Source organism: Mytilus trossulus, chromosome 8, assembly GCF_036588685.1.
Source record: "Mytilus trossulus isolate FHL-02 chromosome 8, PNRI_Mtr1.1.1.hap1, whole genome shotgun sequence".
Lineage (NCBI taxonomy): Eukaryota > Metazoa > Mollusca > Bivalvia > Mytilida > Mytilidae > Mytilus > Mytilus trossulus.
The window spans coordinates 8,400,338-8,424,148 of NC_086380.1; the positions used below are offsets into that span (position 1 = coordinate 8,400,338).

The window sequence follows — 23,811 nt, forward strand, 5'->3', positions numbered from 1 at the left end:
GTGATGATTTTCGGTATCAGAAGCGTTTATTTTCCCGTAAAATGCTTAAATTATAACGTCATCATTCTATGACGTCGGGTACTTCATTCATAAAAAAACATACATACGTGGGAGTACAATCGGAACAGCCAATGCAATATATTCATATTTTACCACGGGTGTGTACTCAAACCGTTTGAAGGACGTCATGTTAGAATCCTTGTTATCTGTTAAACATAAGTGTTTCATAAGAGCAGGGTTGTCTGACTAGAATTGTCTCCTGTGGCAAGGCAAAAGGTCAAGGACAATTTACTTCAAAAGAACTTTTCTCTGGTGAAGGGTTGACCTTATAAAAGGGAGTTTGTTACTACAACAGTGCATAAGCAAGATCAAAATGAAAAAAACATGCTTTTTTAGATACTACACATATTACATTTAAATAAGTGTATCTTGATATGCCATTTAAATAAATATTGTGCATAATTTTACATACAAAATGAATATAACACGCACAGTTATTAATAAAAATAATCAAAATGCATTTTAATTTAAAATTCATAAATTAAATATGTCATGATTTTTTAAAAACTTGTGATGGATGCTTTGTTCGTATTAAAACAATTGACAACATATTTACTGATATCACATGATCATAAATAAAGATATATTCAAGTAAATAATAAATGATAAAAATCTATATTAAAAAATATCACTTTCAACCTCAAAATTATGTATCAGTTAGTTCAAATCATATTCAAATATGGATTAAATGGCTGCACACCATGGCTGAATCTAAGCATAGCAAGGTGAAATTTGTTGGGTCAATTAAGTCTATGCAATCCCGGCCGCTTCCCCAAATCTGCCACTGACATATGGATATATGTAACAACTTGATCTTTTTATAAATTTTCAAACTGATTTATTTATAGTTTTATATGTTTTCTTTATTAGGTCATGTATATAATTAATTAGGCAAGTAAGAAGGTGTTTTTCTTGACTCTTGCTGTTGGCCAGGGCATATAGTGATATCTATCTTTCTACCTGTTTTTAAAACATATAATTTAACTTTTGTAAAGGTCATGATACAATTAAGTCCTTTATAAGCTTAATTAAGACTTTTCTGGCATACTACCACTTCAAAAACACATGATATTAAATTAAAAAAAACCAAATGACATTTCTAAAACTCTGTTCATTTATCATCAACTGCTGTCTTCATTAGTGTCATTGATCGGCTCTGACCTATTACCAGCTGTTAACTGTCGTAATACAAGCTTCTTATAGACACCACCTTTAGCTATCAGTTCATCGTGTGTTCCATTCTCTGCTATACTGCCTTTGTCTATTACTATTACCTAAAAAGATATAAATCAATATAATGTGAACTATTGTTGCACAAAACTTTATTGTTCAAAAGGAAGTTTAACATGAGAAATTTCTTCCTGTCAAATATGCATGAAATAGGTGTGTTTCAAAAGGGGATGATAAATAAAAGAAATGCATGTAGCAAACAGGAGTAAATCAAACCGCCAGGACAGTTTTGATTTAGAATAGTATAAACATGTCGGATGTGATTTCTTCATTACAACCCTTGTATGTAAACACATTAAAAATCTCTACTGAAAGTACAATGCAAAGTAATCAATGAATTCATTTGGGAAGATATTGTCAAGAGGAAGAATAGCAATATGGTCATTGATTTTTCTATATATGATGTAACTGCCTGTACTATTATAGTGGAAGTTCTGAGGAGGTCTAAACCGGAAAGGTAGGCATGGTTAATTATGTGTTTTGGTATATACTTTATTTTTTATTTGTCTATACTATATATATGAGTATGAGGTAATGGTATACTTCTTATGAAGGTCTGTGTAAAGGTCAGGCTATGGATCACAACAGTCCCTGTCAATTTTGTTTTTTGGCATATACAATATTTGTCTTTACTATATATACATGTACAAGTATGTAGTAATGGTATACTTCTGGTGAAGGTCTTTGAAGGTCTGAACCAGTCAGACTATATATCATAACAGACATTGTTAATTATTTGTTTTGGCATATACTGTGGATTTATTATTATTCATTGGTTACCAAATTACATGGGTTTTGTGGGTACAGGTTAACCACAAATTGAAATGTTCAACAAACTACAAATGTTCATTTTGCTTTGTATACTTTGTGTGCAGTGATGGGCACAAACATTGAAATCAAATATCCATGAAAATGAAAGATCATGCAATCCTTGAAAATTAATACCCATGAAAATAAAAGAATCCACAGTACTATATATTTAGTGTGTCTATACTATATATACCTTAGAAGCATTCCTGACAGTAGATAATCTATGTGCTATAACAATTACTGTTCTACTCTTCATAGCTCTATCTATAGCTTCTTGTACTAAATGTTCACTCTCAGCATCTAATGCACTGGTAGCCTATGGTATAAACAGAACCAGTTCATATGTGTTTTATATATAAGACATGTATTAAGTCAAAATTATGTTATTCAAGGATGTCCTGAAATTGAATTGTGGAGGTCTTGAAATAATTCAGGATTTTTCTAAAGTCCCATCGTTGAGCTTCTCCGTTTAAAATACAACATTTTATTTTACTAATTTGTGCCTCATAGCTATAAGAATGATTTTAAAAGAATGGTGTATTCATCTCAAAATTTCATTTAAATATTTCATATATCTATTTTAATCACCCATGAAAATTGAGAAAAGCATTTGTTTTCAATTCTTCAATCAAGTGTGATGCATAATAAAATGCCAAAACGTTTTTTTTTTATGTCAACAACAGTTCTCATCAAATTTTTGTTTTATGTTGATTTATTGGTTACAATAACTTATTCCATACCTCATCTAACAAAAGAAGTTTAGGATTCATTATAAGTGCTCTAGCTATGGCAATTCTTTGTTTCTGTCCTCCTGACAACCTCACTCCTCTCTCTCCTACCAAGGTATCATATCCCTTCTCAAATGTCTGTATAAACTCATGGGCATTAGCCTGCTTGGCGGCAGCTTCTACCTAAATAAAAAATAAATATAATACAATTATCCAACATTAAGATCTCTGCATAAACAAAAGCAACTACAATGATTTCTGTATCAATCCCCCCCTTCAAAAAAAATAAAAAATAGGAGATGGTCAAAAATATAAATTTTGCATTTTAAATTTAGAGTTTCAAAGATAAAAATGCCAGCCAAAAAACAAACACAACACTATCTTCAATTGTATGAGAAACTGATAATTTAAAGCTTTCAGAATACCAGCAAAACATGAACTTTGTAATCGATGGGAGGGGAGAACTGAGTGATTATTGCACCACTTCCCTCTACCCCTTTCTTGAAAAACTTCATTTTTTTTGGATTAAATTGTCATACTGTGAAAGTACTTTTATTCGTGGGGTACCAATTTTCATGGTTTTCGTGTGTGACTTTATCCACGAATTTAAGTGTACAACGAAACAAAACAACCATTGTCCAAATCAATACATGGAAAGATCCCCATGATGGTTTGACTTGATCTATAGAATATATTGAATAATGCCAAATCTGAGAATACAGTATAAGAAGTCACAGAACTACAACTGCATGCAGAATTATACATATTTAATCTTTAATAACCTAAACTGTATAACTTTTGATTAATGAAAGTCAGATTTCAGGTATTGATAAGCTAGCATGATAAAGTGTTCATTTAATATCCTCATAGTTCTCGTACATATGGGAAATAAAAAATTCTAGCTGGGCTTGATTATTTGACAATTCAAGATACATTTATAGCTTTTGTTTATGCTGTTGTCTTTAAGTTACATATTTATGGCCTAATTTACCCCTTTGATGGTATTTAATCTGCTGATTGCTTTATCTTGTGTTAATCAGTGTTGTCACTATGATTTGCACGGGTCAATGTTTACTTTGCAATTTCCTTCAATCCAGACTATTTGTAACCTTTGTTTCCAAAGGATTTAATGTTTCAATATTTTAGTTTTTTTTAGAAAACCAAAATCCACGAATTTAAAAACCCACGAACATGTAAATATTGCTAAAACCACGAAAATTAATACCCACAAATTAAAATCCTTTCACAGTATGCTTTTCCATTGATGACAATTATATCAACAGATATTACTACATAGGTGTATTAAAGCACTTAATTAGTGAGGTTTTCTCCGACAAATCAACAAATGATCACAATATGTGTTCCACATACCTCACTGATATCAGCATTGACACCAAAGGCAATGTTTTCTTTGATAGAACAGGCAAATAATGTTGGTTCCTGGCTAACCATAGATATCTTCTTCCTAAACCACTGAGGATCTAACTCTTTCAAGTCATAGTCATCTTTAAATAGAATAACATATTTGTGAATGTTTTACTAATCTCAAAGTGTACCGTTTAAATAAAATAACGAATTTACAATGGATGTAGCTCAAAAATGCATTAAATTAAACAAATAGAGAATGTGTCCATGGGACAAAGATAACTATGCTGCGAGGGGCATAAAAAAAGGAATACTGTATTTATAGAAGAAGTAAAATGAAATGGTATTTTAAGATCTTCAAAATTTATATTCCCTGTTTTTTTTTATTTCCTGAGATGCCATTTTAAATGAAAATTATGAATTCAATATGTGTATATATGTAACACTCCCAAACGTGTCCTTCCCCCCAAACGTGTCCGATTCCCCCAAACGTGTCCGATCCCCCAAACGTGTCCGTAATTATTAAACGTTGCCCAAACGTGTCCGATTTCATAACCCCCAAACGTGTCCGATAATTGTTATTCGCCCAAACGTGTCGCATCTTTAAGCGCTAAAGTGTCTTTAATGACGTCAATAACGTTGACAGCAATTTTAAAATGGGGGACACAATTGAAGATGTCGGGTTTCGTTTAGACTCTAAAAAAAGATCAAAACCGTTATCGAAAGACATTAATGCAGAAGTATTTTGGACACAACTACCGGAAATTAAAACAGTGACTGAATTGAAAGAAGAAAATCCAAAATGGGGACCTAGTATTTTTTTGACAAAGAAACCAAACAGGTTTATAGAAGAAGTGAAAGTTTAAATGTTGGGCATAGAAGATGCGTTACCAAATCAGAGCTGATACAGATTATCAAGAAAAATCACGAAACAGATCACAGAAAAAATGATACCATATATGAGACAATAAGACATGCTGTTTTCCCTGTAGGAAGAGAGACTATAAAATTTTTATTTAAAAATGAAATTACCTGCACTAGCTGTAATGCAGCTGTTGAACTACCTAAAACCACAAGGACTAGAAGGCCAATTCCTGCCACTTATCCAAACAGTAGATGGCAGATCGACTTGAAAAAAATGCCTTGTTACAAAGGATTTAATTACGTATGCAACATTTTAGACTGCTATTCTAGGTTTGCGTTCGGATGTGCCACAAAAACCAAAACAGCAAAGGAAATTGCTGACGTTGTACTTAAATATATTTACTTGTATGGTGCACCGCGTATTTTACAATCAGATAATGGCAAAGAATTTACCAATAAGGATCTAGAAGGAGTAGTTGAGGAATTTAAGTCAAAACAAATACATGGCAGGCCGTACCATCCACAGAGTCAAGGGAGAGTTGAAAGATTTAACCGGACAATGACCACATTTTTTCGTGTAAAAATGAGCACTGTAAAAGATTGGGTTGAAGAACTTCCACATTTTTATTATACCTACAACAACAGAGTTAACTCAGTTACAAAGCCGCTAACTCCTTATCAAATGTACTTCAAAAGACCAAATTTTGCAACACCGGTGGAAGAACAGGTTTGTATAATTCTGGAACTTATGTTAATGTTTTCTTTTTTTACTAAAACTTTAAAACAACTTTTATAAAAAAGTATTTACATTTAAACACAATTTACATGTTTTAGTAATTATATATTGTAATAATGTAATACACTTTTTATTTTGTATTTAGTTTTAAACTTTTCTATATCTTAAAGACACACAAAATATTTTTTATATCTTACACTTTAATTTTTAAAGGTGCAATTTATTTATTTTATGGAAACTATTCCTATAAAACCCATGGCTAGATAACAATTGATTGTTGGTTGCTCAACGTTCAGTGACAAATATTACATGCATGTCTAGGACGCAAGATAGTAAACTTTAACAGTTCCCGTCATGATAGAATGATAAACTATGATTATATATCCATTACATAAATGAAAATAGTTATAAAGTATTATAATAAAATTGTGTATATTTCAGATACCATACCAAAATTTAACTGAAGAAGAAAGATTGTTTTTAAGTAACGCCCATCTAGATGTTGACGGTGAAGAAGAAAATGAGTGTGAAAGTAGTGCAGCAAATAATAATCAAGAAAAAATTGTGGATACGGCAACTGACGGGTATGATGAACAGCTATCATTAGAAGGTATTCAACTTAATCCACTATTGCAATTAAATCTACTTGCTTAAATACTTTAAACTTCAAATGATGGGATAAAACAAAATTAAAAACTAAATTATCTTAAAATGTATTGATTTCCCTTTTAGTTGTCTTCGTAAAATAAATTTTCATCTGATGTGCACGTCTTTGCAACTTTTTGTTGGTACTACATTTAATAGTTGTAAAGTAAATCATTACTGGAAGCTACTTAAAGGTAGCAAAGCATAATTATTTATATGCATACAAGTCTTTTGAAAAGTTCTTCTTGCAAAAAGGGGAACGAAACTAGTGTAAAGCGTTTAGACGGCGATTCTGTGATTTACTTTACTAAAGTGTATAAATTGTTCTTACCAATACTGAACTAACCTAACTCTTATCTACGTTTACTTAACCCTTGTCTTTATTTAATTCTTATTTAAAAATACATCCTCACGCATTTTACGCGTAACAATTTAAAAAAAAACTTCTTAAGTTAACACATACACAATAACTTCTTTTATCTTATTTATGTTAAAACTGTTAGAAAAAAAAACCTACCAAACACAAACCGTATCAAAAATTGCTGGAATCTTTAAAGGAAAAACATATTTATAAATGCCAACGATAATTAGTAAATTATAGAGTAAACTTCTAGTTTTATTGTCTGTAAAAGTAACTTATAAGTTTTTAATTTTAGAAACTTTACAACTACTAGAAGACATCGCATCGCCTACCAAGGATATAACTGAAGACCAAACCAATGAAGTTAACACGCAGCAAGACTGCATAATGAAAGATAAAACACCTGAAAAGAATATAGTATGTTTTCCCCGATTTTATAAACAATAATATTTTTTTTAATAACCTAACTAATAATAATGTTGTTTTTTTTGCATTTTTACTTTATTTTTAATGATCTAATTATATCTTACCATGCATAAAGCATTTCAATATTTGAACATGTTTTGGCTTAGTATTATTAAAAATGAAAACTGTTTTTGATCTATATCAGTATAAACTTCATGTATAATTTTAAATCACGCAAGAAGGAATAAAAAAAACCCAAAAGTATACTGCGGTTGTACACTTGCTTTTAGTTTTAAACTATTAAAAAGCTGATGCAGTATGCATATCAATGAAATACCTCTCCACAAGAGACCAAAATGACACAGACATTAACAACTATAGGTTATCGTACGGCCTTCAGCAATAAGCAAAGTCCATACCGCATAGTCAGCTATAAAAAGCCCCTAAATGACTCAAACGAGAAAACTAACGGCCTTATTCATAGAACCAAATTATAAAACTAATTTGTATAGGTATAGGTATAATCAGTGCATAATGTTGATTTTAAACTAATATGTTAATTACTAATATATTTTAGGAAATAAATTTGACAAGTGAAAACGTGCAGAGCTGCCAAGTATTATTGATAGAAGAAAAAGAAAACGAGGTACATATACAAACTTACAGTTACCAATTTTTATTTTATGTTTAAAACATTTACTAGTTATTGTACCATTTATTATTTTAGACTAGACAGTAGAAACCTTTTTCTTGTGATATAAATACATATCCAATAATTAAGGTGCATATAAATTCGTACAGTTTGGAATGAAATGTTATTTACACGACCAAAATGCAAATTTCGGTCATGCTACTGAAAGGGTCTTTTAACAATTTTGATATTTTTTTTTATGTTTTGCAAGGTTAACTACCCTTCATTTAGAATTTTATTTATAAAACAAATAGTTTATAAGATTTATTATAATATAGAATAATTTTGTATATTTAAAATATGTCTAATCTGTTTTTTCAGGTGATACAAAATAACACAGCTTCTCCTTACTATAGTGAAATGTATAGAAAAAGATTTGGAAGACCCCCATCTTTAATAAGCTCAGAAAGTCCAAGCAAAAGAATTCATTTACAGGTATTTTGTTACAAAAAATATTAACGATACATGTACTTAAAAAAAAACACAACAGAAAATTGTTCAGTTGGTTTCAAATTACTCGTGTTAATATAAAAAAGAAGATGTGGTATGATTGCCAATGAGACAACTATCCATAAAAGACCAAAATGACAAAAACATTAACAACTAAATCTGTCACCTTACGGCCTTTAACAATGAGCAAAGCCCATACCGCATAGTCAGCTATAAAAGCTGACGATAAGACAATGTAAAACAATTCAAATTAAGTTTTTATGTAAGCTCGATTGTTTGCATTACTTCAAAAATAGTTTATAAAGAATAATTTTTGTTTCAAGTAAAGTTTGCAAACACTTATTTATGATTCATTAAACAAACACTTTTTTGGTGTTTATTTTATTTTCTTAATTAATGCTAATGTTTTGTTCCATAACATGTATTTAATTTATTTTTAACAGGAAATCAACGGAAACCAGTCCACATTTTTCAACACTGGTATCACTCAGTACTTTGATAGTGAACAAATGTATCCTGTAGAATTGTTCAGTAAAAACTCTCTAGACGATATAACGAGCTACATTTACTACAATGAAGGTGATATCGTTGATTATAGAACAAATCCTGCTATGAACAAAGGGACTGCGGTTTTTACTAGCGGTTTTTGGAGAAGAGGCTTAGTGATCAAAATAGACAAATGTCCTAGACGAGGCACGCTTTACACTGTAAAAGATGATATTACAGACTTCTGTTTTCAGATAAATAGACACCAAATAAGAATCGCACAATAAAAATGTATTTTACTAGCAATGGTTTTACAAATTCATTTTTATATTCTTTTTTTATTTACTTTTGATTGCGTATTGTCCAGTTGCAAGTATTTCATGCATATTTAGAGCAAACAAACAAGTTGTCATGTTTTTACATTTGCTGTTTAAATCGACCCCAGACTGTAAATTGCGTATTGTACAGTTGCAAGTATTTCATGCTTATTCAGAGAGAAGATACAAGTTTCAATGTTTTTACAGTTGTAAAGGATAAATTACCGTTAAACTGTTGAATGCATATTGTCCAGTTGCCAGTATTTCATGCATATTCACAGAGAACATACCAGTTTCAATGTTTTAACAGTTGTACTGGATAAATTACCGTTAAACTGTTGGTTGCGTATTGTCCAGTTACCAGTATTTCATGCATATTTAGAAAGAACATACCAGTTTCAATGTTTTAACAGTTGTACTGGATAAATTACCGTTAAACTGTTGGTTGTGTATTGTCCAGTTACCAGTATGTCATGCATATTTAGAAAGAACATACCAGTTTTAATGTTTTAACATTTTTACGGAATAAATTAATTTTAGATTGTTGATTGCGTATTGTCCAGTTGCCAGTATTTCATGCATTTTTAGATAATTAAAGAGAAAAGTTGTATGGCGCATAGACAAAGGGACATTTTTAACCAGGTATCTGTACAGTTTAACTAAACATGTTTGCTTACAATTTTTAAGAATGAAACATAGCCGAAATTGCGCTCATACTTTTACCCAGTTTATACTAGTGGCTTAAAAAAGTACAAAATACTTTATTTATACTTTTCAGTAATGAAATGGTAAAATTAGTATACGTTAATGAGATAGCAATAACGAAATAATGGACACGTTTGGGGAATTGGACACGTTTGAGCGGTATTTGAAAAATTGGACACGTTTGGGAGTCTACAAAAATGACATGCTTTGGCGCCCTTTAGCATCTAAACAAATTTTGTTGTTCAGTGACGTCATGTGGACACGTTTGGGGGAATCGGACACGTTTGGGGGGAAGGACACGTTTCTGAGTGTTACATATATTACAAAACTTCCATCATACTTTCAAGGTTAGTGTTGCTCAGTCTTTAGTTTTTCATTTGTGTTTTGTGTACTGTTGTTTGTGTGTGTCTTTTTTTAGCCATGGTGTTGTCATTTATTTCCAATTATGACTTTGAATGACCCTTTTTTGCCTCTTTTTTAAGAATAATCAAGTTTGTACAAACTTAGTATATTACTTGGATCATAGAATCTCTCAATAATGTGGACGATGGTAGATTTACCTCCCCCTGATTGTAAAGTTAATTAAGTTTCTACATACCTAAGTATATTGTTCCTGCACTCGGATCATAAAATCTTTCAATCATGTTGACAATGGTAGATTTACCTCCCCCTGACGGTCCCACTAAAGCTACCATTTCTCCTGGTTCTACTGTGAAGCATATACTCTAGAAATTAATAGTAAAATGTGAAGTATTATAGATATACAAACTCTACTGAGTCAAGGCTGCCTGTTGAAGATCAAACTTTGACCTACAATTATGTTGGTTTTTTGTAATGGTGACTTGAATGCAGAGTTGTCTCATACAACATCTTAGATCTTCTTATATCTATAACCTACCGTTTGTTACAAAATGTAGCCAAACAAATAGTTGGGGAAAATTTTGAGAGAGGATAAATATTGTGATCAAATGGGTAAATTGGATGAAAGTGTTTTTCTATTTATTTCAAGGAAATGGTCAAGTACAATTATCTTAAATAATAGTAATGACATGAAATTACTCACTTCATATTTGATAAAAGTGTGGTGAATCAAAATACATAGAGATTGGTCAGAACCAGTTTTAATTCATACAGAACAAAACAATGCAATGTAAAATTTAATCTGAAAGTACTATTGAAGTACTATTTTATGCGGAAGTTACATTTAAATATAAATCTTGTTCAAAAATTGGAATGGGTGAACTTGTATAATTGGATGATTTGGTAATATATAATTGTACCAATAAACCAATTTTTCAAGAATGGCTGACATTACATTTGTATTTCCTTTCCAATCATTGAAAAGATGTTGTATTCATTTAGTTCAGAAGAAAAATAAAGAACTGAAGAAGGCCAATGGCCGAAACGTCTTGAAAAATTGGTTCATTGATACAATTTTAAAAAGTATGTTCCTTATTGGAATTTTATAAAACAATGATTTGATAATGGTCCAGTACACAACTCAGTATTTGACTCTGTCAATTACAACAAATTGTCAATGTCCACATGATTATCAAAATTTCATTTTGAGAGAACATAAAAACTAACATTACTCCTGTACTTCTGCTGAATAATCAAAAAGTATTTACCTTTAGAACCTCTGATTCTGGTCTAGAAGGATATGTAAAACAAACATTCTTGAACTGGACTCCTAAAAAACATACACATATAGATATTTTAGTAAAGTCATTTCCAAAGGCCACAGGGATATATGTCTAGTTTTACATTAAAGAAACTTGAGTGTTGGACTGGTTATCATCACTTAAAAGAATTGCTAAAGGCAATAGACCACTTTCCAGTTCATCTGTCACTGGAAAAAACTTGTCAATTATACGTGCCTTTAAGACGTCATTTACTAAATAGGGTTCGCCTGTATCCCTGCATTATTTACGTTCATCAAGCGTCTTAGTGATCGTCATTGGGCAGGATAAACTAGAAATAATGGTTGTTCTGTAGGTATTTAATGACAATTCCCTAATGACAGCAATGCTGATTGTCAATTTTGAGAATTCAATTTGCCTAACAATTCATACAATATAGAATTATAGTTTTCCTACCACTCGCTCAACATTGGAATGGAAGTGACGACGCCCCTAAACGCACAAATGACGTTCACTAAAACCAGAGTTTTTGACGGAAATACATCAAACTCGAAAGTTGTCTATTGATTTACCATCATCTATAAAGTTTGTTTCATTGATATTATGTGAAGAAAATATTAGAAATTGATCCATATCGTACATGTAAATGATCATATCAAAATGACTGTATAATATTGTCAACTTAATATGATGGCGACCTATAAGTGTTAATTTCTGTGTCATTTGGTCTCATGTGAAGAGTTGACTCATTGGCAATTCTATTACATCCTCTTATCTTTATAAATACATTGAGTACTGTGGATTCATTTATTTATGTTATTTATATTTTAGTGGATTATTGAAAACTTGCATGTTCGTTGACATTTAATTTTGTGGTTTTGAAGAAGTGTGCATACAAGCCTTAAGAAAATTTGTTAGTCCTTGAATATTTAATTTACATTGTTCATTTGTACAATACCCACGAAATCCATGAAAATTGGTATCCAAGGAATAAAAATGAATCCACAGTAAGTTAGAATATCAAATGACTTACGTCCAGTAAGTTGTGCTGGTACCATTCCATTCTCATTCTGGATACCAGGTGTCCTTTCTAACAAACCAAATATTCTAGTTGATGCTCCTAAAGCCTGTAAGTCAAAAGAAATGTCTATAAACCAACTGCATTACTTTATTGTATAAATTATGCTAACTTTTTTGTAACATAAACCTTTTATTTTGTCATTAATTCTCTTGTGGTTTTTATTAACTGGTCTCTTCTGCTTACAGAGAATGCAATATTTGAGCAAGAATCAAGTGATTTAAAAAAATGTCAACCCATATCGGTAATTTGATTAGATGATCTATTCTTAAAACAAAAGTTGATTTCCTAAAATCACAAAAGTTGATATATGTGGCAAAAATTTACTGAATAAATGGATTAGGAATAAATAACACACTCAACAGTGACTAGAAGGCTAGAGAACAGACAATTATGAAATACTATTGAGTTCTCAATTGCATGAATTTGGTTTTTGAATCCAGAAATTGTGAAATAATTTGGGTTTTTTTAGTGTTAAGTTTTTTAAGTAATCACTAATACACAGTTTATCTGTAGATCTGAATTAGATTTGGGGCCTTTCAAAGATCACTATACTATATTGCTTTGGCTCATTGTTGAAGGTTGTATGTTGACATGCAGTTGGATAAACCCTTGTTGTCTCACTGGCAATAATTACACAACATTTTATACATGGCGTGTTTTATAATTATTTGAATACTCCACACAATATTTTAAAACTAAATATTAAGGGAGATGGATTTATATAAGTTTTTTCCTGTTTCCAAATCCCTGTATTGTATAATTATATATTTCATGCACTTTTTGAAAATAAAATACTGTTTAAAACTAAACTAACCTAAATTCTTTGTATTCCTTAAAATCTTCTCCATAATTGAAATATGCCTTTTTTCATTTATTGTCACTAAATGTCTTAAAATATCAGTCTATACAACAATACTTACCGACATGAAATCTCCATACAACGAGGACATGAGAGCAAATGCCATGGCTACTTGTAATGTGTACAAAAGAAATGCTGAAAAATAAAAGAACATCAAGTCAAAAGGTTCAATGATATTGAATACAATTGGTATCTAGAGTGAACTTCAGACTTATTTTAACTTCTATTTCTATTAATGTATGACTATATAAAACTTGAACCTGGTGATCAATCTTTTAAAATTTTAGTGAAAAAAATTGAAAACAACTTGTTATAAATTCCATGCCTTCAATGTGCTTTTCTAGATTTTGAGTAGAGAAACTCCTTTTCATCTGAAGTACATGGAAACACACCAGGAGTTGGTGTAAGAAATACGTATTCAACTGAGAAGTAATTAGACATAGGTGTAGGAACTTCTATGTAAACAAACAAGGAGTTGAAGGAAGAAGAAATGCATAATGAACCCCTTAGTACTCAAGTGTTAGTATTATGCTAGGTTCACACGTAATTCGAATTGGATTCGCATAAACTAATTCGAATTAGTTTAATTCGCATTCGAAACGTTTTACGTCCTAACGTCAATTCTAATTCGAATTAAAATTCGCGTCAACTTCGCTTTACTGTCCAAAAGACGTTAACTTTTAATTTGTATTAACAAAAACGTATTTCTAATGCTAATTGACTGATTAGTTAATTCAAATCAATTAAAATTCGAATTAAAAAAGAGCGTGTGAATGCGATAAGCGAATTCGAATTAAATGTCCGTGTGAACGAGGCATAAGATATACTTATTTAACTCATTAGTACATAGGAGTAATTGTAAGTACTTACATGTTAGTACATAGGAGTAATTGTAAGAACTTACATGTTAGTACATAGGAGTAATTGTAAGTACTTACATGTTAGTACACCAGGAGTCAGTCCTGTATGTTTACCATGTGCTTCATCGTAGACCAGTTTACCGCCGTACCACAAACATAAAGCTATAGCACCCTGGGCCAATAATCCAATCAGGCCTTGGAAACCACCTGTAACGTAACATTTGGGGATACTTTAATTTACATTTTAAACTTTCTAGTCGACTTTACGACCATAAAATTTCACAATATCTAAATTAACTTTGTGCAGTTTGATACAGAAAGTTCTAAGTTTTACAAATTCTTGATGATTTATATTCACTTTATTTTTCTACTTGCAAAAGTAGAGAAAAATGAGTTGGTTTACAGTAATAGGGTAATATGTTCATTAGATAATGTAAACAAGATGGTATTTTTTAAACCCACAATAATATTAGTAAAATCGTATAAAGGAAAATATTTAAAATGAGATGCATGGCAGCATGTAAATCACCAAGATCACTTCAAAACCATGAATATTAATGATTAAGATTGGAGGTTTACATGCATCTCATTATCCTACCTGAAGCTAATGCCAGTTTCTTGCCAATGTCATAACTTTCATTAATTTCTTTTCCATAGTTGTTTACAGTTTTTGCTTCTCCAGAAAATGACCTTACTGTCCTGACACTTGACAATGTCTCCTCAGCAACGGTTCCTGCATCTCCTAACTTGTCCTGAAATTTTTTCTGCATTTTCTGCACAAATTTTCCTGAAAGAATGAAACATATTTATATTCAATTATCATTAAATGACCAGTTTATATCAAAACCATTAGTGTTTTTTTTCTTTCGATATTTTTTTTCTGCATAAGTCATACCGGATAATACCTGTACAAAAAATAAATTTTATCTAAAAAAACAGTTGATATCTTTAAGAGGTAGAATTATCTCCCTTAGTCATCCAGAATTATTATTTTATGTGTAACGGTAAGAAAGTTATAGGTAAACAAGTACTATATTCTTCTTTCTTCTTTTCCTTGAATTTCCATGAATATTTGTCACCCATTCTTTAGCTACATAAAAATACTTGTATAAGTTGTTACTTTCATCATATGTAGAATGATGAAAAGGGGGAAAGAATTACTGCAACACAAAAATCTAAAATGGATTGTTTGCAGATTATGCTTATTAGCCATGAAATAATATCCAACAAAATAACATTTTTTTATAAACAAAATAAATACTGCAGTATATTAATTAAAGATTATAATCAATCATCTCAACAAGATTGGTTTTCTCGCTTGAGCAGGGGGGCGAAAGCAAGAAAAGGAATCATGTTGAGATGACCAATGATAATCTGTTTATGCTATTTGACATATGATGACAATGTTAATTTCATTAGCAATGGCACATGCTGCCTTAGTTTCTAGCAATTATTTTCATATAACTCAACGCCGCTGAGAACGAAAATGATCAGACAGTAAGATCAAGGGGAAATTTTGTGAAATAACAATAATGATAGATAAATACATTTTCTTTACACAACAAATATAAAATATAGGTCTTACCATATCTGACAGCTGATATAGAAACAAAAGGGACAACAGCTAACAATACACCGGTCAAGGCAGCATTCAGGTAAAACATAAAACCTAATGACCCAACCAACTGGAAAATATATCTCACCAACATTGATATGTTAACCTGAAAGAAAATAAAATGGAAATCTATGTCTTCACTTTATAGTATATGCATCAAGGCTGTATTCAAATGTATGCACAAAGGCTGTATTTAAATATATGAGCTTGTATATTCTGAACACCAATTTTGAAAGTTCTTAAGATAACAATAATATATGCCCTATTCTGTACTATGCCATATATCTTTTTAAATAACTGTCTTTGCTAATCTGCCTTATAATGGCTTTCTCCATGAAACATTATAATCCTTTACATTTTTTTGGCATATCATATTATCTATAACATTACAGATAATGGATTAGGATATTTAAGGATTATTACAACTGTTTTACTGTACTTGACTTGAAACATTTTCAATCACACTGTAATATTCATCAGAACAACATGTGAGCTTTTTCACAAATATTTCAGAAACATTAAGCAGACCATTCGTAACTCTTCAAAGAAAGAGAATGCTATCAAAAGACAAAACTAATGCTTTATGAAATTGTTTTTAAATTTTATGGAAATTGACATTATATATGATCAAATTCAGTGCCATACTTCACTGTACTTACAGTAGCAGCATTCTGTAAAACTTGAGTGTCAGAGGCCAATCTGTTACACAATTCTCCTGTTCTACAATTAAATTATCAAAAATTATACCAAAGCCTTAATTATTTCTACTAAATCTATATGAAATCTATTACAACACCAAATAAGATTTGTGGTGAAGATAATATATACTGCATCAAATATGATTGAAAGGAGATGTGGGGTTCATATCCAAGTGTTTTTATTAATCTCTCCAAATCAATATAACTTTTCACTGTCGGTCTATCCTAATGATAGCCTTTTAAATATTTTGTACAAGACATTTGAGCTACGTAGGATAGAAATCAACTTCATGCAAATGAATATCTGCCATTATCAATACATCTGTTTACTTATTTTGGGTTGAAATATTTTTAATGCAAAGTCTGCAACTTTTAAGAAATTGAAATTAAATAGGAACCCTACAATACTGATCAAACTTCATCTTTTATATTGTATTTAAATAGTCCAAAACTAATCAAAGTCTTAAACATGTACACCTATATGGGTAAACTTGCATAAGGTCAATTTCTATTTGTACAGCTCATTTGTCACTTGTTGGAGACTATGTTGCTCACAAGATATGTTTTAATTATTTTTTTCTTTTGATGTCTGCTTGCCATCCTAAATCCTTTTAGTGTTTGAACCTTTGTTCCTCAATTTCAATAATTCAGTACATTTTTTATCATTGATTAAACATTTTCTTAATTTACCATACCTCATACAGCTATTTACTTACATTACATGTACAAAATATTGAATTTTTTGAAATACTAAGGCTTTTCTGCCTCAGGCATAGATTACCTTAGCTGTATTTGGCAACACTTTTAGGAATTTTGGATCTCAATGCCCTTCAACTTCGTACTTTATTTGGCTTTTTTTTTTAAATTTTGGATTCGAGCGTCACTGATGAGTCTTTTGTAGACAAAACGCCCGTCTGGAGTATATATAACATTTAGTCCTGGTATCTATGATCAGTTTATTTACATGATTTTTACTAACCTATTCTCATCAAAGAAAGCTACTTCTTGCTCTATGATCTGTGCAAATAATTTCTTTCTCAACCTGGACACAAAACTTTGTCCAGCCAATGTAAACAACCATGATCTAAAGAAGGCGAAGATGGAGCCAACCACATATATAATCACAAGAATAATCACAAGTCGGGTAAGCTCAGCTGCAAAAAAACAAAGTAAAATAAAAACAAACAGTTGACTATGTGGTTTGGGTTTTGTGCATTGTTGAAGGCCATACAGTGACCTATAGTTGTTAATTTCTATGTTATTTTGATCACTAGCGGAGAGTTGTCTCATTGGTAAACATACAAAATGTACCACATCTTCTTTTTTCATAGTAAATATTTCAGACAAGAATGTGTCCATAGTACAAGGATGACCCACTTGACTATCATTTCCTAAGGTCAGAGAGCTTTAAAAATTGGCATTACAATTAGAAAGATCTTATCATTGGGAACATGTGTACCAATATGTGTCTTTATATTCAACGAACTGAAGTGTACTATTCTAATAGTAATGCAACTTCATGCAAGACATTGTTAATGTATCACAAATAGATCTATTCAAACTACAATGTACTGTGGATTCATTTATTTTTGTGGGTACCAATTTTCGTGGTTTGAGGAAAACTTACATATTCGTGGATATTTAATTTCGTGGTTTTGGCAAAGTTTACACTCGTTCCTTTGCAAAATTTGTATTTCGTTGAACATTTGAATTCGTGGTTCTCCTGTACCCACGAAATCCACGAAAATTGGTATCCAACAAATATTAATGAATCCACAGTAACTAAAACAGAAAATTTAACAATTTTTGGCGACAACAACAAAGATACCTATATGTCTCGTCTTCTCCTATTTTCTTTGCATTTTTTTTTTAGCTTTAAAAATTCAAGGTTGGTGAAGAAAAAATAAAGAGATGTTCTAAAAATCCAAAACTTAAATAATGTAAATTTAGATGTGTGCATTTACTATATTGTTAGCCACTTATTCCTGGTAAACATGCAAAACCTTATTAATGCAATATTTTGTGACCATTTTGTGAAGGAAAATAACTACTGAAATTTTGAATGCCATTTTTTTTTTGTATTTTGGAACAAGTCATGTCACATTTTCCAAATTAACAAATAAATTTTCAATAGTTTCTGAATTTTAACTAGACTAGGGCAATGACATATAACTAATATAAGCCATTGACTAGGAGGGTCACTAGTACTTTAGCTATTTGTTGTGACAACTTTCATGTAAAAACACTTTTTTCTATTCAAAAATGTACACAAAAATCATAATTTCAAAAAAAAGAAGTAAACATATATTTTTTGTCTCGTGCTGAAGAAAAATCCTATGACCTCTGGTACTTACCCATATCTGTCTGTGCAGCATCGACGACCTTACCAAAGAACAACGGTGCTGCCATCTGGCTACCACTTGATCCTACTAATGCTATAGTTCCCCCGGCTATAAATCCCCATTCCTGTAGAAAATAAACCTTTTACATTCAATTCTATAACTTAGCCTTACATTTACGCACAGAGATTTAGTTCATAAAATATCATAACATTTGACATAAACAATTAAGCATGTATAATGTACATGTACATTTTAGGTAAACATCTTTTTTTTTAATAATAATACACTTATGACTTAATATATATATAACAATAAAAATAAATTAAATTGCAATACAGAGTCTTCTTTACACAAGATGAGATTTTCTATCCATCTAGATACAGAATATATTCTTTTAGATTTTAAAATTGTTTCCTTTTTTAGTACAGTTATTGAATTAAGTCTGGAATTTTTTTCTACTCTTAAAAGTTCATTTTTATTGATTTGAGATATTCCATTACAACATGTACAATGACTTACAGGTTTAGCTAACAGGAAAAGCCTTTGAAGGCTAACTTTCTTTGGAATGGTTTTCCCTTCTTTATCAATCTCCACACCCTGATCATTAAATCTACGGGTAATCCGAATCACCTTTAGCGTTCTCATGGCTCCGAAACTAAATACTGACGCAATGAATTCTATCAAACTAAAACACACAGCTGATATGACTAGTGCATTGTATTCTGCATGCATTTTACTATACGAGGAATCGTTTATAAATTTGTAAAGTACGAATCCACCTTTAGTCACCGTGAATCCAAAAACTAATAGACTGAACACGATCAGTGTCACATGTAAAACTTTTATTTTCTGTAATAAGGCAAAGTCATATGGTTTATCTATCTGTCTGAATGAGTAAGTTTCTAGAAATGCCAGCACTGTTACGTAAAATATCATTTTACCGGCCGCAACCAATGCTAAGTCAAAGACTGATTCTGTTAGATGGAAATCTGTTATGTTGTCAGTAAAATACTTTGTATTGCCTCCTGCAAAATCAAAGTACTGTATTTGTAGTCATGATAAATTCAATTACTATGGATTCATCATTATTGTTCCTGGGATATCAATTTTCATGGATTTCGTTGGTACAGGAAAACCATGAAATTAGATGTTCAACGAATGACAAATTTTACAAAGGCTTGTATGCAGACTTCAGTAAAACCACGAAATTAAATATCCACGAATATGTAAGTTTCCCTGAATCCACGAAAATAAATGAATCTGCAGTATTCTAAAGTTATGTCATTAAAGGCAATCCTTTTCATACTGGTATGTTAGTTAGTTACAATATTCTATGTGATATTCATTTGTTTTAAAACCCAAATCATTATTTTAGACATTGTAAGGAGACAAAAATGTCAGAAACATAAACTTATTAAACCCCACCACATTAAGTGTCTTTACCAAGTTGGCCAAACTTGACTGCAATGTATGTGTTTTTGTTGTTTGTATTTGTTTTAATTAGGCAACATATAAAAATATTTTTGTTTGCCCAAACCCTACCCAAAGGTAGAGACAGAGTGAAGGTTATTAGATAGGTAAGGCATTTTCTTTTCTATTTTGAGAATGGTTTAAAAATACTTAATAAACTGATCATGCTGATAGTCCATTTCCAATCAGAGAAAAAGAGGATACATTTCTAACTAATAATTTATACATTTGTAGATAAATCATAATTAACAATAAATGTTTACCTGTTACCCATAATGCAATAGAAACAATGGTATCAACAGTAACTATTAGGATTACAATATTGCTGTATCGCATGGTTGGCAGTTCATACAATTTCTTATATTCTGTATCGTCCTCATTGATTGGCATGGCCTCCTCTCCTGGGACGACTCCATTGGATTTCTTTGAAGTCATATTGCTTTTATTCTAAAATAAAATAAAATGTTTGAATAAATAATAGATTTAGATGTGTTGTATTTTTAGATATATATTATATCATATATACACATGTATGACTATGTGTAATTCAGTTTAATAATTTTACAGATAAATGTACAAGTGATGTTTGGAAACTCCCTTTTTCTTTACGCTCTTTCTGGTATTAAATGTTGTTTAAGTACATGTAAGATGTGTGTTTATTCATGAGCTAGTTCCTAAAACAAAAACTAAAGTTTAAAAAGGCGAGGCCCATAGTCATATCATCACAGATGCTAGAAAAATGGAAAACTTTTTACTGAGCTAATAAATATTAAAGTAATCATTCTTGTCCTTTCCAATGAGGATCTGTTAAAATTGTTCTTGGCACTATTCATGGCTTTTTAATTTCATGCCATTGACACAAAATGACACCTTTTACAAAAGTCTCATCCTCGTAATATTTGATTTGATTGTGGACTTCGTGTTTAAGCATGTGAATATTCAATAAAGATCAAACTAGCTACTAGAATTTTTGATTTATTGAATTCAGTATAATATATAGGTGGTATTGATTATAAATTCAAAAACAGTCATTCAGTGCTACATGCTACAAACTTATACAACGACGAATGTCATGTACATTTAGCTACTTTATCAAACTGTTAATAGTTTATATTTCTATTCCTTTTTTTATTATTATATTATAGGGTTATTGCATGAAAATTGGGGAATATTGTCCCAAGTAGAATTTTATATTGCACGAGCTTGTTGGTGCAATATATGTTCTACGAGGGACAATATTCCCAAATATTCATGCAATAACCCTTTTATTGTATAGCAATATAATATTTGAAAGTAAAAATTGGTTTAAACTAAGATTTTGGCATTGCATTTTGAAGATTTATTGCACTAGTATATATATATTAAAATTGAGAATGGAAATGGGGAATGTGTCAAAGACAACAACCCGACCATAGAAAAAACAACAACAGAGGGCCACCAACAGGTCTTCAATGTAGCGAGAAATTCCCACAACCAGAGGCGTCCTTCAGCTGGCCCCTAAACAATATTAGAATTTATTGCACACTTACTTTTGGTTACTTTCTGTGGGGAATACTATATTGCTATGCAATAATATTTAATATATTTTCAAAATTATACTGTACTCTTTGCATAATGTTAATTTTGTTCAAACACAATGACTGTACATGTACCTATTGCATCAGCACAAACTGCTAGTTATCTTCAGCATTGTGGGATTTTGTTGATCCTTTAAAGGAGAACAAGTGTTTAGAAGCTTATTGAAATTTATTTTATTGTTTGTTCATCGTGAAATGGCAATTTTATTTCGCGTCCTTCTGTGCAGATACTTCCCTTGAGGGAGGGTAACAGAGGTCCTGATCCAGAAATCCTAGCTGGGCTTAAAAACACGAAATCCTGAGGTCCCGAAATTCGAAAAAAGAATTCCTGGATCCCGAAATTCCAAGCTTAAAAACACCCGATCCCGGAGTTCCAATAAAGGTCCTATCCCCCCTCTCCCTTTACCAGTTTATAACCCTCATCTTAATTAATGAAAACTACATTTGTAAATGCAGAATGTTTATTTTTGATGATAGACATCAATTTTTATTAAAATAAACATAGTATAGCAAACAACGAGTTCCAAGTACACACTATAACTATCTGTGCACTATCAAATAGAAATAAACATTATGCAATCATGAATGTCAACTGCTGTTCCTATGTCATATTAATGACTTACCTGAAACTGTTAAATCTCAAGTCAGATTATTCGCAGATGATTGCCTACTGTATAGGAAAGTCCAAACACAACAGGACCACCAACTACTACAAAACGACCTTGTATCGTTGGAAGAATGGGCCACAAAATGGGGTATGAGATTCAATGCCAAAAAATGTTACGTGATGAGTGTCAACAACAAATCATCTCATTTTTATAAACTGGACAATCAGATACTGCAACAGGTACAACAAAATCTGTATCTCGGTGTAATTATCTCAGATGATCTGAGGTGGGGCGCCCACATCGCTAAAACCGTGAAGAAAGCCAACTCAACTCTAGGCTTCTTGCGACGAAACCTCCGCCACTGTCCAAAGGATTGCAGGAAACAGGCATATATAGGACTTATCCGTTCACTTTTAGAATATGCGTCCATAGTCTTGGACCCTTACTTAATGAAGGATATTAATGCACTTGAAAAAGTACAGAGACAAGCAGTGCGTTTCATTAGTGGGGATTACACAAGCAGAGAGGAAGGTAGCATAAGGAGACTTATGATTGAACTAAAACTTCCAACACTGGAAAACAGACGTCGTCACAGTAGACTTACTTTTCTCTACAAGGTGGCCGGGGAGTTGGTACCAGCTATACCGCAAGACTCAGTATTAGTCAAAGAGAGACCAAAACGACAAGTTAAACCAAAACAATTTAGTGACTATAAAACAACAAACATTGTAGACAAATTTGCTCAAAACAACAGCCGTTGCTTTAAAATTCCACCTAGCAAATCAGAACAATACAAACAGTCATTCTTTGTAAGAACAATACCTGATTGGAATAGACTACCAGACAATCTCGTGTGTGCTAAGACAATTGAGAGCTTTAAAACTTCGGTTGCTCTCACAACGTTGGACTAATTTTTCCAGCGCCTCTCTCCCGTTGCCATTGATGCCATATCCTGGCCCTGCAACGTATTTATTCAGATTCAGATTCAGATTCAGATGAATGTCAACTATAATTGTTTGACGACCTAAAAAATGACCCGAGACAAAAGAAAGGATTATTCTCAATGCTTCTATCCCCGTACTTACTTTTTCTAATGTATTAGTCGTTATATTGACTGTCCTTCTTTTGAATAAACAAAATATTCACACACACTCAGATATATATTTTAGATATATATGTAGTCTGAGTAAAAAGCATAGCAGTGTTTG

At 31.3% G+C, this 23,811-nt stretch overlaps 2 protein-coding genes across 2 annotated transcripts; one reads left to right on the plus strand and one right to left on the minus strand.

Annotated features, from left to right (window-relative positions):
• Positions 1-1,045: 1,045 nt before the first annotated feature.
• On the minus strand, positions 1,046-23,811 carry LOC134728233 (ABC transporter B family member 1-like). The gene is made up of 17 exons (XM_063592771.1): positions 23,689-23,811; positions 20,682-20,865; positions 19,468-19,973; positions 18,961-19,072; positions 17,586-17,760; positions 16,568-16,628; positions 15,879-16,014; positions 14,892-15,080; positions 14,372-14,500; positions 13,495-13,568; positions 12,527-12,620; positions 11,482-11,543; positions 10,452-10,578; positions 4,200-4,333; positions 2,841-3,011; positions 2,294-2,416; positions 1,046-1,334 (listed from the first exon to the last, which is right to left on the minus strand). Exons 2-17 carry the CDS (start codon positions 20,851-20,853, stop codon positions 1,182-1,184), a joined length of 2,418 nt encoding a protein of 805 aa, XP_063448841.1. The 5' UTR covers positions 20,854-20,865; positions 23,689-23,811; the 3' UTR covers positions 1,046-1,181.
• Positions 5,083-9,125, plus strand: LOC134681625 (uncharacterized). Its single transcript, XM_063541278.1, has 5 exons — positions 5,083-6,403; positions 7,095-7,216; positions 7,782-7,850; positions 8,217-8,330; positions 8,789-9,125. Exons 2-5 carry the CDS (start codon positions 7,187-7,189, stop codon positions 9,116-9,118), a joined length of 543 nt encoding a protein of 180 aa, XP_063397348.1. The 5' UTR covers positions 5,083-6,403; positions 7,095-7,186; the 3' UTR covers positions 9,119-9,125.

Bases quoted from the DNA above. Each gene is read 5' to 3' on its own strand.
- LOC134681625 (XM_063541278.1), top strand. From the start codon at position 7,187: ATGAAAGATAAAACACCTGAAAAGAATATA. The intron at 7,217-7,781 runs GTATGTTTTCCC...AATATATTTTAG, and splicing joins AAACACCTGAAAAGAATATA to GAAATAAATTTGACAAGTGA. The intron at 8,331-8,788 runs GTATTTTGTTAC...TATTTTTAACAG, and splicing joins GCAAAAGAATTCATTTACAG to GAAATCAACGGAAACCAGTC.
- LOC134728233 (XM_063592771.1), bottom strand. From the start codon at position 20,853: ATGACTTCAAAGAAATCCAATGGAGTCGTCCCAGGAGAGGAGGCCATG. The intron at 15,081-15,878 runs GTAAGACCTATA...TCATTCTTTCAG, and splicing joins TATATCAGCTGTCAGATATG to GAAAATTTGTGCAGAAAATG. The intron at 2,417-2,840 runs GTATGGAATAAG...TTTATACCATAG, and splicing joins AACTTCTTTTGTTAGATGAG to GCTACCAGTGCATTAGATGC.